General features: G+C 31.9%; 2 protein-coding genes and 1 long non-coding RNA gene across 3 annotated transcripts; 1 reads left to right on the plus strand and 2 right to left on the minus strand.

Moving 5' to 3' along the window:
• Nucleotides 1-497: 497 nt before the first annotated feature.
• LOC129943512 (lipoyltransferase 1, mitochondrial) lies at nt 498-6,837 on the minus strand. The gene is made up of 4 exons (XM_056053018.1): nt 5,575-6,837; nt 1,642-1,749; nt 1,126-1,479; nt 498-1,059 (listed from the first exon to the last, which is right to left on the minus strand). Exons 1-4 carry the CDS (start codon nt 6,190-6,192, stop codon nt 895-897), a joined length of 1,245 nt encoding a protein of 414 aa, XP_055908993.1. The 5' UTR covers nt 6,193-6,837; the 3' UTR covers nt 498-894.
• A 37-nt stretch (nt 6,838-6,874) lies between these two features.
• LOC129943513 (uncharacterized) lies at nt 6,875-7,581 on the minus strand. The gene has a single exon (XM_056053019.1). It carries the CDS (start codon nt 7,063-7,065, stop codon nt 6,880-6,882), a length of 186 nt encoding a protein of 61 aa, XP_055908994.1. The 5' UTR covers nt 7,066-7,581; the 3' UTR covers nt 6,875-6,879.
• A 3,982-nt stretch (nt 7,582-11,563) lies between these two features.
• Nucleotides 11,564-12,532, plus strand: LOC129942408 (uncharacterized). The gene is made up of 3 exons (XR_008781027.1): nt 11,564-11,704; nt 11,895-12,006; nt 12,060-12,532. It is a non-coding gene; the product is annotated as an uncharacterized LOC129942408 (long non-coding RNA).
• The last annotated feature ends 7,188 nt before the right edge of the window (nt 12,533-19,720 follow it).

Here is a 19,720-nt window from a genome sequence, read left to right on the forward strand (position 1 = left end):
AATTCGTCGTAATTAAATAAGACATTTTGGATAATGTCAGATATTTTTCTTATGGGTAAATTGTGATTTGATTACCTCAGCAGCAAAGCAAAAGTAAAGAGGAGTGTTTTGGTTGGAACTATCTTTTCATAGAAAATGTGGTAGACTGTAAATGTATCTATGTATGTATCTACAAGTCGGATTGTAAGAAATGGTTAATAGATATGTTATACTATTACCTATTACACTAACAGCTGATGAATAATTTCTCATCACACGCTCCCATTCCCACTTTATAAATTTTGTTATCAATTACTCTGCATCTGAAGATTTAGATGGAGTGGAAGTGTGGATTATTTTATGGCTTGTAAAACAAAATTTACTTCCCAGAAATGATGCTACTACGATATTGTCGGCTTAAACTGATTTCATAAATTAAAGTCTCTTTGATGTTGAGCAAGATACTGAAGAAGAAACAGCAACAAAAAGGAAGCAACAACACAATACGTGCATGTACATAGGTATTTTGTTTTTTGTTTTATAAAAAATATTTATTTCAATTTGTTTCTTTAAGTTATGTAAGAAAATAGTTTTGATTACACTTTTATATCAATTCTAATCTAGATATTATAAAAATTCATTATAGAAAAAAAAATAATTAAATAATAAACTAAAACGTGCGTGTGGCCGTGTAATTTTGAGTGCAAAAGGAAAGTTCAAATTTTGTTTAGACAAATTTTGTTTTGGAAAAAAAAGATTCACACAATGGATTAGTTAATTCAATTACAAAGGCACTTAATGTTAGAAATCATAGCAAAATCAAACGGAAATAATAAAATGAAAAACAAACAATTTTGAAGGCAAACCACAACAACAAAAGAAAATAAAAAGAAAAAAATATTAAATCTCTAAACGTCAAAATCCATTCATTGCCTGTTTAACATTTTCAGTTGAAACCATTTTCAAGGCACCAAGAATGCCTTGAAGATTGTCTTCGTTATATGGTTTGCCCTGGAGCTCAGAAACGATAGGCACAGCTTCATTTGTTGGCATGGTAATGGTCATTTCAGATATAAGTCCCTGAAATCAAAAAACAAAAATTAACATCGTTTGAAAACAACTTATATTCAATAATTTAAAACAAACCTTTTCAACATCAATACGTAAGATCATCTTATGTTCCTTTTCATCAGCTTTCAAATTGATTTCCTTTTCAACTTGAAATTTGGGTGTATTGCCATAGACCCAATCCCATGATCCGAACAAATCACGAATTTCATTTATCCCTGGGAACCATTTTTCAGTGGGATTGACAAGTTGGAAACCTCGTTGTTTCATTGTTTGATCTTGTCCGCCATCGGTTAGTTCGGTTGCGCTAGTACGAAGATATTCATAGCCAACAGCTGATAGGAGTTGTGGAACATTAACAGCTCGATTAACATCGTTTAGGTTCTTAATTGGCGAACGAACAGATGCAGTTGCTTTGCTTATATAATTAGCCTTTTATTTATGATATGAAATTGTATAGAGAAATTAATTTTAATTAAATAAATTAATCAAATCAATATAACAATGAAGAATTAAATTAAACATAAACATATTGTTTCAAATGAATAATGCATTTAAAAAACGAAAATGTATGCATGATGTTAATTTACTTACTTCTTCGCGAGCTAAGGCTTCGCTGAGGTGTAATTTGTTAGAATTAACAAGAAGCGTACAGTGATGGTATGCATTAGGATGGCCTAGTTTGGCAGCAGTACCTGATATCTGAAAACAGAAAGAAATAAACAATTAAATTCATGAATATTCAGTTAAAGTTGATGATTAGCATTAAGTATACTTAGGAGGTACAAATACGAATATGTCTACGCATTTTATTTCACCTTCTGCCACGTTCTTTTTTTTTAAAGAATAAGTTACTTGCCAATAAAGAAGCCGTCCATCACAGGAAACGCTCTCGCTTGGCGTAGGTAAAAAATGTTGTACTTAAACCTACAAAATTCTTTCAACTGTCATGTCAGTCAATGTCAATTTCATTCATAGTCTAGTGAAAAAAATGCATTTAAGAGGCAACAATAAGTGGGTGTTCTTTGTACAGCCAAAATACGAAAATTATGGTCTTGGAGTCTTGGAATTGGAGTTTCTTAAAAGAGGTTATAGGGCTCTCAACTTGTGAAATCTATATTTAGTTTGTATAAAAAAGTAATAGTTTTTTAAGGTGAAAAATCTATGATGGTTGAATTAAAATGAATTTGGTTTTTATGGGCTTTTCTATTAAAATAAGTCTGCCAGTGGATTTTCTAATGGGGTTTTATTTTGCTAAATTTTGAATTCCGTCAAAAATTGGTTTTTGTTCTTGTCGCATGAAACACGATCGGAATTATTGTTTTTTTTTTTATTTTATGTCATATTGTCAATTTATTATTTTATAGCTATCAGTAAAATCCATAGGTAAAATTTTTGTTTTTAGTTTTTGAACATGTTACAGATTTATTTCTAGCAAAAGATTGATCCAATAAGATGATTCCTATATTGAAGTATTTTTTTCAAAAAGAAACAATGCATTTAAAGTTTTATTTAATTTATAAATCCATTTTAATTGCTTTAATGATGAAATTTCATTTTCCTGAACAGCTGGCTACCAAAGGCCAAACAAATTCCATTTCGTTTTACTGTTGGTGTTCCAACATTTTACTGTTCCGATCACATCAAAATTTTACTGATGGAAGCAACAGTAAAAAAAATGGTCTGGAGAGCGAAACTCGATGCTATGATCAAAAGAAAACAACATTTAGTGTCGTAAATTTAATGATTGGTATAAACGCTCGTCAGTAAAACATTTCAGATTCCTCCTGTTCCAAATTTTACTGATAGCTATAACCGGCCGCTTAGTGTACGTGTAAAAGAATATATTAACATTAATGCAAATAGAGATAAATCTGCCAAAAAAATTAGATCTTTAGATTTGATCTTAAATCAATCAATAAATCAATTTATTTTGCCCTATAGATTGCAAAAAACAAGAAATTTTTGTTTTGACAGATCTTGATCAAAGAAATATCAAATTTGTAGTTCTATTTTTTTGTATCAGCCCACGTCTAGAAGGGAGAAAACACTGTTAAATTTTCAAATATAAAAAATGCTTTCTTTTTCGGTTTTAACCCTTCTCTTTTTTGCTTTATTTTTTGACTCACTGTACAAGCCTACAACAGGTTTTGTTTTGTATAGGTAGTACAAAAAAAAACTGGGAGGAAGTGCCAAAATAAACCATTTCAAAGTAAAACTTTAAAAAACTTCTTCACTTTAAAATTGTGTTAAAGTTCGTGCGCCCCTTAAAAGAAAAGTTCAGCCGTTTAGTATACTTTTTTTTAACTGTCAAAAAATACTGCATTTTTTTACTTAAACTCATTACTGACAAATGTTAATAAGGAGATTGCACAAATGCTTTTCGAAGTTAATAGAACACAATCGAGGTTTGTTTTTTGTGTCATTGTTATTAGAGAACTAGTTGACTTCATTTCAAATTTCATTTCACTACCTTTTTACAGTTAACTTTCAAATGAACCAAATTGATAACACGAACCGTCATTTTGACTGTGAGAAATCAAACAAGACTTATCTACTAAACAAAGTCAGGTATTCGCATAGTCCTAAGCTTTATCTGTCATCAATTATTCATTTTATGCACAATTTTATTTAATCTTTTGTGAAAAGGGTTTCTTGTCAAAATGGAAGAGAAATAAGTAATATTTCTCTACAATACAAAATACAAATCGTGATGGATTTGTAGATTTCCTGATGAGTGTTTTGTAGACAATAATGTTTTTGATAGTTCCTTTGAAATGAACTGAAGGTAGAGGCTAGTGAACTAAAGTTCCAAGTTTGAAGAACTTTTCAGAGAATGCAGTTGACTGCAAATTAAGTCCCTAATGTTGAATCTGCCCATTTTGTATATTAGTTTTTAGGCAATTACATTCATAAATATTTAACTTCATTGGGCCATATTCATTGTTTTTTGATTTTGTCTTTGCTAAACGAAACTCCAGATTATGTATGTTATTCATAGACAATTTAAACTCAGTTTAGAACTATGTCATTGAGTCTAAAAATATACACGGCAGCACCTCTCTTTAAGCTGTTTTTAAACTTCAAAATTAAGCAAATTAATTGAGAAAATTACGTTGAAGGAAAATATACAAACAAGAATTAAAATAGACATAATGGCTGAAACACAAACACGCTTCAGCTTCGGCCTCGGCCTCGGCCTGCTTCTAGATTGCTTTGAATGACATTTCCAATATAACATTTCTAAAATGACACTTCTGTCATTAGCAGCTGTTATTTAAAAAAAAATTGAGTTATAATATCAACAAACTTAAATTTATCTTAGTAACTTACACAGCCTATAATAACCAATGGGAATCCCTCCAAAAAAAATATATATTTTTTGTTGACTGTCTTTCTGACTGTGAGCTGTCAGACAAAGTAAATGTTCAGCAAATTTGAACTAGAGCTTCCGTTTGGGGTCACGTTAGGTAACATTACGTTATTTCCTTACGATTGTCAAATGAAACTAAAACGTAAGGTCGAAGCTTCATTGTGAACTCGTAATCGTCAGGGGTAGTCTGAAGCGTGTTTGTGTTTCAGCCATAAGCATCGATCAAGATTTTGATATTTTGCTGGATGTTGGAATGCTACCACTCAAAAGAAAATGAAAGCTCTACTTAACCCGAATCGCTCCCTTTACACAGATGAATGCGATTTGTATGGAAGGTATAGCTTCGATAAAAAAAATTCAATGAAAAGTGTGTTCGGTATATTCTCCAATGTGACATAAGCTATGTGATGTTTGCTCATGTACGCATTTTAATCACAATAAGTAAATATTTTATAACAACAGGCGACTTACATACGTAAAATTTCTTAATTAATAGTAAGCAGAATAATTTCAAGATTTTCTAACTGAAGAGTTAACGCATTTTATAACTCTACAAGTTGTTTGTTTATGGGTTTAAGTGAAACTGTAGTAGAATTATAGTAGAATAAACCTGAAACTTAATTTTGACTGAAAAAAATTCCTTAAACCTAATTCAAACAACTGTCAAATTACTTATGAATAGCAGCTGTTTTTAACCTAATTGTTCACTGATTGGTTAATTGAGGCACCTTGCCGCAGTTGATTTAAAAACAACCCAAAAATTGTGTAATTTTTTAAATGTTTTGTATATGTTATGTTTTTATCTTCAAAACAAAATTTAAATGATTAAAACAACGCGTTTGGAGAATTTAAAACAATGGAGAGAATCATTTACTTAAAAATAACCGCAAATAAATCCCAAAAAAAAAGTGGAGACTTCCTCAAATAATCTAGTACGTTTTGTAATTTTGCTTATCTGTAAAAAAAAATGGCGATAAAACATCTGAACGAAGCTTTTCTTTTATGATTTTGTTGTTGTTTTCTTGATAACATTTTTCGTTTCATATGGTATTATGCTTTAGAAATGTCAACGATAATAACTGCATTTAAAAACTAATCAAACAACACACATTCGCACCTGTTTGTTTAAAAAATAAATTATCTCTTTAGCTTACCTTTTTTCCACTTATAACGATGTCATCCCGCTTGTTTATTTCCGATTTGATTGCCCATTCACGAAACAGTGCTCTTGTCAATATATTCAAATTATACTTTCGATTATAACGCTCTCGAGGCGTAAAGAATGTACAATTCAGATTTCCCTTGTCGTGATAGACTGCACCACCACCACTGTTCCTACGCGCCAACACAATTCCCTTGTCCAGCAATTTCGAAACATTAGATTCAGTGAATGGATTCTGATGACGTCCAATAACAACACAAGGATTATTGGCCCACAATAGCAACACATGATGATGGGTAAAGTCGAAATTCTTATACAACCAGTCTTCCAACGCCAAATTCGTAAATATGTCAGATGATTGTGATATGAAAACTGATTTCTTTATCTCCGAATCGGGAATCCTTTTAACCTTATTGGTGCTCCCATCTGATTGATGTTTGGCTTTAGTGTTATCAGTGTTCGAAGTAGAAGTTGGTGTTGTTGTGCTGCCTGCTGACGACGACGATGACAGCAAGCACTTGCGCACAACGTTTACGTTATCGCTCTGTCTTCCAAATGCCAAAAAACATCTCATCTGGGTGGTAACCCTTCCTCCGACCTGCATCAGCATGGCGATAGTTTTGATTTCCTTATTCTCGCCTTATCACAAAAGTCAAAACAATGCAATTTGCAATTCCGTACTTAAATTCTTTTTTTGTTTTTGGCTACTTTGTGTTATATTTTTCTCTTGTGATTTGCCCTTATTATTGCTCTCTTTTCTTTAAATTACAATCTCCCTCCCTCTATCTCTCTCTCACTCACTCCGATGTCCTACAAAACAACAACTGAATATGCAAATATTATACAATACACTACACTTTTTCAAAATGGCAGTGATAAACTGAGAATCTCTATTTTCGGGGTTTAGAACTGTTCGTTCAACTTATTAAAAGGTTTATAGTTTTAGGGAATTATAATTATTGTCAATTGGTTTTATTTTTCAAACAGGGTTAGGTTTTCGATTGGTTTCTATTGTTTTTTTTTTTCGTTTGTATCTTTTATTGTTTTTATCACTTTGTTGAAGTATTTTATAAATGAACACTCACTAATACAACGGCGCACAACTCGTTTTGTGTTCGTATATAGTATCTATATAACAATTTCTTAAGTGTATGGGTTTACTTTACTACAAAAACACAGAATTCAGAGCAATGCCAGGCATTCAAAAATTAAATTAAATTAATTAAATTTTTGTTTTTTAATTTCAGAGGTACTAATTATTGTAGTACTTAATTATTATTTTTATTGTAGTATTAATCTAGAAATTTGGAAAAGATTGCTGTTTTGTTCTTGCAGAATCTGCTGAAGTGACAGAGATGAGGTATTCGTGGAGGGCAATGGTTTGGTGCAGCCACTTCCAGGTTTGATGCAGGCCGTTGACTCGCAAACGAAGACCTAAGCAATCTTTGCTGATGTTTTTATTATTCATTCCTTTGATACCCATCCAAAGAGTATAAAATAATTCATATAAAATAGTTCCCTATTTTATATTTTCCCCAATTGTATCGAAATCCAGGTATAAAGGTTCCGTTTGTAATCCGTATGTATAAATTAAGGAATTAGAAGAATGCTACGTGACAATAGTAATATCATCCACTGAATTAAATCAATCTCGGAGGAGAAATCCAAATCCACAATCGAAATTCGAAACTAAAGAAACACGATTTCCAGACGAAGTGTTGAACGAGAACGGAGAACGATATGTGCGAGTATACTTCCACCAAGGTGAACAGATTGTTACTGAGCGGTTGTGGACGAGTACTGCGTGAAAATATACAGCAACAGGCTTTAGATAGAGCATGGAAAGATTAGAGTTGCTTAAAGTAGGTAATTCTCGGCGTCGGCACTCGCTCGACGCTCAGTCAATCGGACTCAGACAAGACAAGACAACAAGCTGTTTTATTTTTTATATTTTTACTTTTATTTGTTTGCCATCTTTGACTCTATTTTTGTTAAATGGTTTTATTTTATTAAGGGTGTTGCCACCAATGTTCTGAAGATGATAGCACATAGAATAATCAAAAATGTATCTGGAAAGTAAAGACCATACCTTATCTAAAAAACAGGTTGTCAAAATGAAAAGAGTTTAAAATTAATAATGGCTGCTAAAATGACCAATTTGACAGATGAATACGTAAAACAATAGGGAGTTGGATCCGTCATTTTTGAGATTTTAACAGATGTGTAGGTTCTCAAAATTAAAAATGTCAGAAATGAACAAATTGACAGATGAATACGTAAGTAATAAAGAATTCGATCCGTCATTTTCAGATTTTGGGAGATGCACAGAAATGAATAAAAATATAAGTTATTTTTGTAGGAAATATTTAGACACATAATGATGTATTATATTCTAACATTTTAAAACTAATACATTTCTTTTTTAAAAGTAAGAGCTTGCAAAGCAAAGTAAGAATTTTGTCTAGTTAATAGTTCTTAATTTCTTAAATTATCTTAAACGGATTAAAAGAGCTGCAAAATGAAATATAATCACAATTCACTATTTAATTTGTACGTTTTGATGAAATTATGGCTTCACCTTTGTTTTCACCTTTTATTGAAATGTAAGATATTCTCAGATTTGACAGCAAAATTAAGAAATTTATATGAGCAATGTTGTATATATATATCATCTATATTATAGAAGAAATAAATTGACACAGCATGCATCGACTTCGAAAGTCGTGTAAAATATATTACAACGTCTAAAGGGCTTAAAGCATCCAGCAGCAACTAAAATAAATAGAAGAAACAGAAAAAAGTTGTCACATTTTGATTTTTAAAAAATGTCTCCTTAGAAGTTGGTAGCACATCGAAATCGAATTTAAAGTTTAGCTCTAAGTTAATGTCGATGTTTCTGTGTTAATATATTCAAAGCCATTTAAAACTAGTGGCTTTAAAAAATTTGAAGTCGCTGTCAAAGCTGTGTCAACCTGTTTCTCGATTTATTCAGTTTTTTTTTTTTCAAAACCAGTAAAATCTACATAGTTTTAAAAATCAAACCAATTTTGTGCTTTATCTAGTTTCAAAAAGGTTTCGATTTAAAAAAGTTTAAATATTTAATTGAAATAAGCAAATAAAATTGTTATACTATTTTCATTCGATTGACATTCAAATCAAACTATTTAAAGAAATAAAAACATGCAATCTCCTTAAATATAGTTTTGATGTAAAACTAGTTTTGGATAAACTCAATAATAAGGGCATAACACTCAAAGTTTCTATTAATTTAAATCCAAATAAAAAAAAGTGGTTTACAAAAACCAACTAATCAATTATTATCGTTTGAAGTTAACTAAATTTGAAAAACAAATATTGTATTTTTTGTTTTGTTCTCACTATTTTGTCATGGGTAAGTACTCAGCAAGATACAATTTAAGAACTGTTTACATATTTACATTATGTTATGAACCGTTTCAATTGCAAAGCTGCATAATTCCTTTATGGCTGAAACACAAACACGCTTCATCTTCGGCTTTGCCTGACGTTTACGAGTTCAGCCATAGGAATTCAATGCATGCTATCATAATGAAGCTTCGAACCCACGTTTGATTTTACAATCGTAAGGAAAAGATCGTCATGTGACGTAATGTGATTCCAAACGGCAGCTTTAGTTCAAATTTGTTGAACATTTGTCTGACAAAACTCATTTTTTTTATTTAGGAATGTCATATTGGAAGTGTCATTCAAAGCAACCTCGAAGCAGGCCCAACGTATCGCAGTTGAAGCCGAAGCTGAAGGTGTTTGTGTTTCAGCCATTAGTGATATCTACTTGTGATCCAGTGCAGCAAAAAAGTGTAAAATTGCCAAATATTATATACTCTTATTTTGTTTTAAATTGTGGGGGTGAGGGTTAAACATTTCAACTTTAAATAGTGGATGAAAGCTGTCAAAAAATAGACGAAATCATTTAATCCTTATACCATTGGCTTCGTTCAATTTCTGGATAGTTATTGAACGAGTTGGATAGCTAAAATGAGATAACTTCTAAAATACAGCGGGAAACAACTTCTTCATCGACTTTTATATATAAAAGTCGTTCAAATATCATTTTAACAAGTTATTCTTTTTTACTATAAACTATCAATTTTTGAAATCATTTTATAAGTTCCGTCGAATTCAATCATATTAGTTGTTCTGTCATATAGATAAATACATATACCATCAGCTGTTTAGGATCAGTTTTTCTGTAACACGGAAAACACTAAAACTTGTTATTGGGTACCCTATATATCTGAGATTTGACACAATTTAGCTGTAATATACCTAGTTTATATTAAAAGTAATCGTTTGTTGCAAGATTTGAGCTGCGATAAGTTGTTGTTATAGTGCAACAAGTTACGTTTTTGATACTGATCATCATCAGTTGCATCAGGTTATGAACATCCCTTATGCATACATGTATATGTTTTTTGTTCAAGAAATGTTTGAATCATTAGATTTCTTGTTGTTTTCATCTAAATAACAAATAAAATGAAATGTTTTTGAAAACAAAAAATCCTGTTTATGGAATTATTAATGAATGAATAATTTCATTACTTCACAGTTTGTTTTTAAAATTATTAAAATAAAACATCTATGAAGATATTAGGGTGTCATTTATTTTGACACATATGTTAAATGTCTTTTGTAAAAGTAAAATTTAAAACTTTTCAATGTAAAGTACCTTTCACATTACATACTTTGATTAGGGAATAATGGAAATATGTAGTTTTTGAAAAAAGTATAATAAAAAAAGAAATCTTACTTCGGTTCAAGGCGGTTGAAAAGTGTATTTCAGTCTTATTATTATGTTGTCTCCCGACTTTGACTGATATTTTAATATACGAACAAGAGGTAGGAACGAGATTAATGGGGTTTTCAATGAGTAAAATAAATCAATTTATTTTTGATCTAAATCTGTCAGAACAGAAATTTTCCGTTTTTGCAATCCATAGGGCAAAATAAATTGATTTATTTTTGCTTTAAGATCAAATCTGCAGATCAAATTTTGACGGAAATCTGACAGATAGGGTATCCGGATACCTTTTTGTTAGTGTGCTACGTGTAAAAAACCAGCTGAACAAAAACAGCTGTGATGTCAAAAAAAAATAATCCAAAGGTGACAGAACAGCCGATTCAACACATGGTTGAATTTCAAGAAACTTGAAAATTGATTTCAGCTTTTTATTGGTAGTTGAAGTTGTATTTGATTATGTTCTGTACATAATAGACGACAAAGCTATTTGCCTCCGAATTTTAGAAGGTAATTATGATTTTTTTTAACTTCAAAATTGACTTATTCTGTTCTCGTTTTGTAGATGACCAATTTGCTAGGTCTTACTTTGAGTCTAATGTCCAGCATTCTGAAGTTAAACAACCTCATCCTGTTCCATTAAATATTTTATCTTACAACAATTTTGACTTAGAAGCTTAAATGTTTCTTTGCTTTTTGTGAACAGCTCAAAGTTGTTTTTATTTTTTGACAGCTATCTCAATACAGCTATTCAACTCGTTCAACAAGGTGTCAAGGTATCTAAAAATCCACCTATCCAACATGAGATTGAACGCAGTCATAGAAAACTCCATAAATTATGAAAAGTCAAAATGAGTCGCCAAAGAGTCAAATATTAGCGCGATTTATCGTCTCCAAAAAATTATTTTTTCTCCTTGATCTAAATTTACCAACGGAAGCCCCGGATTTTTTCTCAGATGTCTTCTTAAAAATATGTGGCCTATCGAAAACTATCTTTCAATGCAGCTAAACAGTATGTTTTTTTTTTGGGATTAACATTAAAGTTGTTTTGTTCCAAATAGCAAAATAATACGCGCAAGGTGTTATCTATTAAAGTTATCATTAAAGTCACGTCTATGTAAGCCAAGCTGTGAGTTAAAAAATAGAAATATAAAAGAACTTGTTTGTTTTTTTTAGACAAATAAAAATATATCAATAGGACGGCGGCGCGGCGGCCGGCGGCGTGCTATTTCTATGACATATGGCAGGCTGTCTGTGTCTAGGGGTTCTATAAGAGTAAACCTAGGGTTCTTATACATAGTTCAAAACTTAGGAATTGAAATTTGAAACTTGAACTCTGTGACTTTAGGTATGCCATTTGAACGACTATACTTATGTTTAGCTATTGAATTTTAAGTCATTCGATTTTCATGAATATTATTAGTCCAATCGATTTGAATATAATCTTTCTTTGTTCAAAACCATTCGACTTCGTCGTCGTTTTCGTTTGAATTGATTGCATTTTTGTTTTTTAATTGAGAAAAATACCGTCTATATAGTTACTTTGTAGATTTGGAAAAAAAAATAATCAAAAACAACTCAGAACCAACCCAGTTAATGACCGATAGCTTTCTCTGAAGGACAACCAGACTACAGCTAAGCTTACCAATAGTAAGTTGTTGTTTTTCATAAATTGAAACAAAAATATAATTTTCTATAAATAGATTTATTTGAATTCTCAATTTATCTTGCTGTACCCTAATACACACGTGTATACGTCTCGACCGTAGAGTCTAGTGGAAGCTGGGATTTAAAGGCACTTTCGAGAAGCTTGATGCGATGAGACTCTTCGAATCTGATGTGTATCTGCTGTTGGCAACAAATTAATAAGATCGAAACCAAATGTTATTTTGTTTAATTCGCACTTGATGCCAAAGGGAGTTGATCAAGATCGCGACTTATAGATTAAAAAAACACTCATTATATTGAATGGAAAATTTCTCGAAGTTGTTTCTTTTTGTTTTTTGAATATAAAACAAAAATAAACATAAATGTAGCAGATTATAAGAAGAGAGAAAAAAATTAAATGATTTCGAATTTGGAATTAGTTAATTTTAAAACGAAAACAAAGTGATGTCGAGACTCTAAACAAGTTCAAATCTTTTTAGTTTTGTATTACTTATTAAAATATGATTGATTGGACTTTGTATTTTAGACTATTTTGTTTTGAAGTCATATTGTTTAGTAGACTTCGGCTAAAGTCAACGTTTCATTTTTGGTAGATATATTTTCTGATGATAGTTCCAAAGGTTTTCGTTTAAAGAAAAGAACATCCTTGTATCTCAAATAATTTTTGATCTCTTTTGAACTTTTGAAGAAGTTTCATCGTTGAAATTTCAATAGATATGCTCAAATACAAAAATCAGCTCAAACATTTCGCAACCTAAGAACTTTTAACATTTTTAAACTTGACTGTATTCAACTTTGACATATATACTAGATATGGACTGCTAATCGTTGTTTATTTGAAAACAACCCCCCCTTTTGTGATTCCACCTTTTCAGCTATAATTTGACGGACAAAATCATAATTATTTTCAAATATCATCTGTCGTTTCTTTGTTTATCTTATAAGTTTGACACAAAATGAACAAAACACAAAAATCAATGTCAAAATTTCCATATTTCCGCTGAACGTACCGAAGGACTATATGTACATCACAATATTTTTGTATTAAAAACGTTTTGATGTTTAAAACTTAAATTTTTTTTTCAATTGTCTTTAGTTTTCCTAATAAGGCCCATAAAAAACATGGTGGGCCTTATTGGGCACATGACAAAATATTTTTTAACCCATTCCATTCTCTGTTTAATTAAAGTTTTATTGGGTTTCAGCCAAAATGTCAAAGCTTATAGAACGTGGTTTTTCACAACATGAAGCTTCCACGCGCTTTGGAATACCAAGAAGAACACTCAGAAATCACATCAAGAGCGGTTCAAGTAAAAAGAAACTAGGGTGTTTATCTACGTTTACTGCAGAACAAGAGACAGATTTGTGCCAAAGAATATAGTAAGGCTGTCTCAGGTTGGAATGCCAATTACTCCAAAAATGCTCCGATACCCAGCTGCAGTTCGAACAACATCCCTAACAGCCTTAGTAGTTTTATGAAACGACATCCGGAAATCTCTGTACCCAAGGCTCAAATGATGAACCCAGCAAGAGCTCAGAAACTCAACAGGCATATTGTCTCTGATCATTTTGAAAAGGTAAGGACACTTATGGAAAGGTTAAATATCCGAAACAGACCAGAATTCATATATAATATGGACGAGAAATGCTGCAGGATTTCCCTCCATCACCAGCAGAATGTCTTGGCCCAAAAAGGATCGAAGCGGGTTCATCAAATTTCCAATGAACCGAAAGTGTGACGATTGTAGGATGTGTTAGCGCTATAGGGACGGCCATTCCACCAGTTATTCTTTTCAAAGGAAAGAGACAAAAAGCAACCAGCAATTGTTAAGGCTCACTGCAAAGTATCCTGAAAGGAAATTGAACAAAACAAGTTTTATGCCCATGTTCTGCATTTCACTTATTGTGAATACACTTTGCGAAAGTGAATTTCCAATTCGTTATCGTGAATTGGATTTTCGAACATGCAAATGGATGATCTTTATTTCGGTTTGTTCCATTTTTCGAACGCATTCAAATCACATTTTTCAATTTTGTAAATTGATCTTTGAAAGCTTCCTTCTGCTAGGAATCGGAGGGTTGCAGTAAGTTTTGAATTGAAGAAGGTATTATAAAAGGTTCTATTTCCCTTAGAACATATAAAAAAGCGTCTTTGCTTAATCCAAAATAACTTAATTTATCAGAACAATTCTACATAATTTTCACACACTTGAAATGTGTCATCAAATCCAATATATTTTTTTCTTTCTTATTTTATCTCTTGAATTCTTCTTCCTGTCACTTAAAATTGATAATAATATTGCATTCATCTTCAAAACAGCAAAAATTTTACTTCAGAAACAAAATAAAAATGTATGATTCTTCAGTTTTGACAGTTCGAAGCAATTTCGAACTTTTCGAATTCGATCGAATTGAAGAACATGCAATTTCATTTCACGTGAAATTGAAAAGTGATTTCAATTCACTTTCGATCGAAATTCGGAATGTCATTTTGTCAAACGTTTGTTCTAAATGTATAACGTATGATAATATCACTTCAGGATTTCGTGCAACCGGTTTGTATCCCTTCGACCCAGATATAATACCGGAACTAGCGTTTGCTCCATCAGCCCTTTCGGAAAAACCATGTCCAGATTCAGCAGACAACGAAAATATAAACGGCTAAGGTCACACCAGCCGCGGATGCTGAATCAGACGACATGCCACTTTCAACTTTAGTTGAAAATGCGAATGCCGTTGTCGTAACACAGCCAGAACCAGAATTTGGCCTGGCTGCAATGCTACAAGCTATGGAGAGATTTGAAAGTGAGGAAAGTAGCCAATCCCAAAAATCTCCATTTCAAAAACTATTGCCAACTCCTAAAATAAAAGCTAATAAAACCTTACGAAAAAAGGCTCTGAATTTTAGGGGTCAGTGACAAAAAGTTTGTTTATTGTCAAGAATAAATCACCGCAGCCTTCAACATCAAAGTCCGCACGAAAGCAAAATAGTGCTAACTCAGCTTGGTATTGTCATGCCTGCAAAGAAGACCGCATGGAGGATATGAGTAAATGCGAGAATTGTGAAGCCTGGTTCCATGAACTCTGTGTTGGGTTGAATTAGCAATTCGTGTGAAACGAGACTATGTCGAAGAGGCTGTTTTTATGTATTTTTTCATGAAATATTTTTTTTAAATTGTTTATGTCTTTTTTTGTGTTTTAAGTTAAACACGATTTATTTCAGATGGAAATTTTGCAAAAATCTTATGAAAAATGAATGGGCTTTATTAAGACCCCTTGTTCTTAATAAGGCCCGACGTAAGGTTTTTTTAAATGTCGGAAACATATACCTTACATAATTATAAAATACAAAAAATTTATGTTTTCTTGTAGATAAAATGATACAGATTCATAATCTTTTAAGATCACTGCGATATTTTTAAAAATGTGTCAGAAAATTAGAAAAATCTGTTAGCTAGGCCTTATTTGGCCCCCTACCTTAGTAGCGTTAAGGAACAGATAACACCAACGTGAAGCTGGCTACTAGCATGAATCTTTTGGTATTTAAATACAAATATAAATAAATCATATCTTATCTTCTATTTGGTTTTTATTGAATTTAAAAAGAAAAAAAAACTATTTAAAGTTCTGAAAACACAAATGTTTCTCATTTTATATATTTGTATTTGTCATTATGACAGTTCCGGATTGACTAGCTTTGTAGAACAATTTTGCATTCACAAAGCTAGTTGAATTTTGACTACGTACTCACTAGCTTTTTGAATGCGCCCAATGGTATTCAATTTAACTTATGTTCCAACTCAATTTAAAAGCTCTTAGGATTCGGTAAACATTTCATACTAGGTGTAACTGTTTAAGGGGCCAGTTATAACGTTCATCGGTTTCATCAAATGGAAAACGTTCATCGCTTTAATTACTTTACCGGCTTTACTTCTTGGGGAAGCTTGTTCTAAAGATCCTTACGATCAAAATTCTTGAGAAGGATTTGGATAGGTTGCTATGGACCCCACAAATTTGTCCACTTAACTTTTTATTGCCTTGTTGTCTTCTAATGTGTTAAGTGTCTGGTGAGACGGTCAGAAGGACCTGTCTTCCCTTCGCGTTCCGATATGCCAAATAGAAAGCGGTCAGCTTTCGGCGTTGTATTGACCCAGTTCTAAAAGTCAAGGCAACTCTTTTTTACTTTGCTTTTTAATTAACTGCAACACCTGCCTTCTTCTCCTTTTCTTGTTTGTTATATTTTTGTTCTATTTTGACATTTGACCGTGCGTTCTTTTTTAAAATGTAAAACTCTACTTTGACAGCGACGTTTAATTTGTAACCACTAGCTTTGATAGCCTTTTGTTTGAACAACGACGTATAATTCTATAGAAGACAGGAGACGCTACTGTCAAAATTGTTTCCCGTCCTGTCTGACTGCGAACTGATTAACCAGAGCTTTTAAGTTGCGGTCACTAATTCCAAATTTTTAATTAACTGCAACACCTGCTACTTCTCCTTCCTTGTTCGTTATATTTTTGTTCTATTTTGACATTTGACCGTGCGTTCTTTTTTAAAATGTAAAACTCTAAATTTGACAACCGCGTTTACTTTTAAACCGCTGGCCTTGATATCCTTTTGTTTGAACAATGACGTATAATTCTATAGTAGACAGGGAACGCGACTGTCAAAATTGTTTCCCGTCCTGCCTGACTGCGAACTAATTAACCAGAGCTTTTAAGTTGCGGTCACTGACTCTAAATTTTTAATTAACTGCAACACCTGCCTTCTATTTGTTCTATTTTGACATTTGACCGTGCGTTATTTTTTAAAATGTAAAACTCTAATTTGATAACCGCGTTTAATTTTAAACCGCTGGCCTTGATATCCTTTTGTTTGAACAATGACGTATAATTCTATAGAAGGCAGGGAACGCGACTGTCAAAATTGTTTCCCGTCCTGCCTGACTGCGAACTGATTAACAAGAGCTTTTAAGTTGCGGTCACTGACTCTAAATTTTTAATTAACTGCAACACCTGCCTTCTTTTTGTTCTATTTTGACATTTTACCGTGCGTTCTTTTTTAAAATGTAAAACTCTAATTTGACAACCGCGTTTAATTTTAAACCGCTGGCCTTGATATCCTTTTGTTTGAACAACGACGCATAATTCTATAGAAGACAGGGAACGGGACTGTCAGAACTGTTTCTCGTCCTGCCTGACCGCGTTCTGTTTGACCAGAGCTTTGAAGTTGCGGTCACTGACTCCAAATTTCCATAGAAAAGCTAGATGATTAGGAATAGGGTTGTCAAGTCACTGTTAGAAAACCCGATTTGTCAAAAATTCTCTATTCAAAAAAAATAATAGACAAAAATGTTAAGCCAATTTGATCATTATCTAAGAATGATAAGTAAATTGTAATTATATTTAAATCTCATACCCCGAGAAAAATTTTAAGATATCGTAGAAATATAAAATGGCCAATTTGAACCAAGCAACTGTCATTTACAAAAATGTTCCAGATTTGAGGTTGGAGTTCATCATTGACAGCAAAACTTATAGCTGTGTTGGTATACAAAAATAAAATATAACGACTTCAGGGGAAAGTTTATAGAATCACAAAATTAGTCGTTTCGTGAAAGCGATGACGTCATTGAAAAATAACATTGAACAAGGACCACTTTTTTAAGTAACATAAGGTTTACGTTTTATCTCAAAAGATTTTTCGATGCTATTTTAATTCATGTGGTTTTTTCTTTCAATACAATTCGTGATGGTTTTCTAAATCTACAATCGTTAAATTCAATATTCCGTTTAAATATTTCCAGTATCTCATTTATTTTTCAAAAAGTCCCTATTTATTTTCTATCAATTGAAGCCAGAAAAAGAATTGATTTTGTCCATGGTAGTCCATGGCCTAATGTTAGCGCCAGGTGCTCAAAACAATTAATCTCTCTGAGTAGATTGCACATTAGCTACGTTATAGGCGTCCTGACTGGGCACTGCTTAATAGAAGAACATGCTATCCGACTTAGAGCCCCTGCAAATGATTTTTGTAGGAGTTGCAGGGACGAAGAGGAGAGGGAGACAATCTTTCATCTTCTGTGCACATTCCCTGCCTTATTACGAAGACGTAGAATCTACCTTAGAGACTACTACTTCAACGATACCAGCGATCTAAAAAATTCTGACATTGTTTGTCTCCTACGCTTCATTCGGAGCTCCAATTGGTTCGACGAGTTCAGCTGATCAACTGATCCATGTGGTATCAAAACGGACCATACTTTGGTCTTATTGTGTTGGACTCCCCAACCAACAGCCACTTTAACCTAACCTTACCATGGTAGTCCATATGTGATGCAAAGAATGGTTGAAAACTGCGAATTTTTTAGATCATAAAAACAATTAAGTGAAAGTGTTAAAAATAAGAAGTAAACAGAAGAAGTCTACAAAAGACAGACGACTGAATGAATACTTTGTTGAACATTTATTTCTGACAGAGAATAACAGCTGTCAAACTGAAAAAGCTCCAATGCCACCAATCAAATTTAATACTTTTTTTTAATATTTACCAAAATAAATGTAAAACTATGTATGTTTTACTATTAACCAAAGGGTCAATTTGTAACAAAACTGTTGTTTATACTTTTAAACTTTTTCAACCATGTCCATACTAGATCAATTCCATTGCATAAAAATCGAACCCTTTCAGTGGAACGATTGGTCGCATTCACAAAGCTAGTGGCTATGTACGTAGTCAATAGATTCTGATTGGATAAATCTAACTACAAAAGTAGTTGAAATTTCCCCTCCAACGTAGTGTATAAAATTAGGCTGCAAAGTTAATGGAGAATAATTTGGACGTTTCACAATCAGTTGCTCGGTAAAGACACAGGAATTCAAAATGAAATAAATCTTTCGGTATTTAAATACAAATATAAATCATTCAAATTATGTCTTAAATTTGATTTTATGGAATTTAAAAACACAAAAGATAAGTTAAAGTTGTCAAATCAAAAATGTTTCTTATTTTATATATTTGCATTTGTCAATAATATGACAATTCCAGATTGACTATCTTTGTAGTGTAGGTTTGCATTCACAAAGCTAGTTGAATAGCTTTGTGAATGCGACTATTATGTTCCCAAATGTAAAATTAACAATCAGCTGTTCATTGAAAATTATGTCATGGTTAAAGCATTTTAAATAATAGCTATAACTATATAAGGAAAAATAAAACCAAATATAAATATATGCAAGCGTTTGCTCAGAGCGCTCCGATTTGTTCACTTCAAATTTATTTTAGAAACTCAAAATAAAAATATTATTAGTTTCAAAATAGTTCGATTAATATTTCTAAGATATTTGGATTGAAAATTCACGAGAATAAAATATAAACAAAAAATAAAATGCGAAGCAAAATAAACGATAAAGAATAAGGATTCTTTGACGTTTCTTAAAATAAAATATTTTATTAAATTAAAAAAAGAGATAACACTCGGATATATTACATTTGTGCAAAAGAGTTGTTAATCTGCCAAAAAATCCAGATCTGCAATTTGATACTAAATCAAAAAGTTAAAAACATTATTTTGTCTGATGGAATTTGTGTTTGCATAAATCTAGATCAAAAATAACGTGATTTGTTTTACCCATGAAAAATCCCATGAGCAATTAAACAAGCTTCCCATTTCTTTTCTTCCTTTTTGCATTTGGAG

The sequence above is a fragment of the Eupeodes corollae genome, chromosome 1 (assembly GCF_945859685.1).
Source record: "Eupeodes corollae chromosome 1, idEupCoro1.1, whole genome shotgun sequence".
In the NCBI taxonomy this organism is placed as follows: Eukaryota; Metazoa; Arthropoda; class Insecta; order Diptera; family Syrphidae; genus Eupeodes; species Eupeodes corollae.

Coding starts and splice junctions, on each gene's coding strand:
- LOC129943512 (XM_056053018.1), bottom strand. CDS start 6,192: ATGCTGATGCAGGTCGGAGGAAGGGTTACCACCCAGATGAGATGTTTT. Junction 1,750..5,574: donor TCGTTATAAGTGGAAAAAAG/GTAAGCTAAAGA, acceptor TTCTGTTTTCAG/ATATCAGGTACTGCTGCCAA. Junction 1,060..1,125: donor TACGTATTGATGTTGAAAAG/GTTTGTTTTAAA, acceptor TTTTGATTTCAG/GGACTTATATCTGAAATGAC.
- LOC129943513 (XM_056053019.1), bottom strand. CDS start 7,065: ATGGGTATCAAAGGAATGAATAATAAAAACATCAGCAAAGATTGCTTA.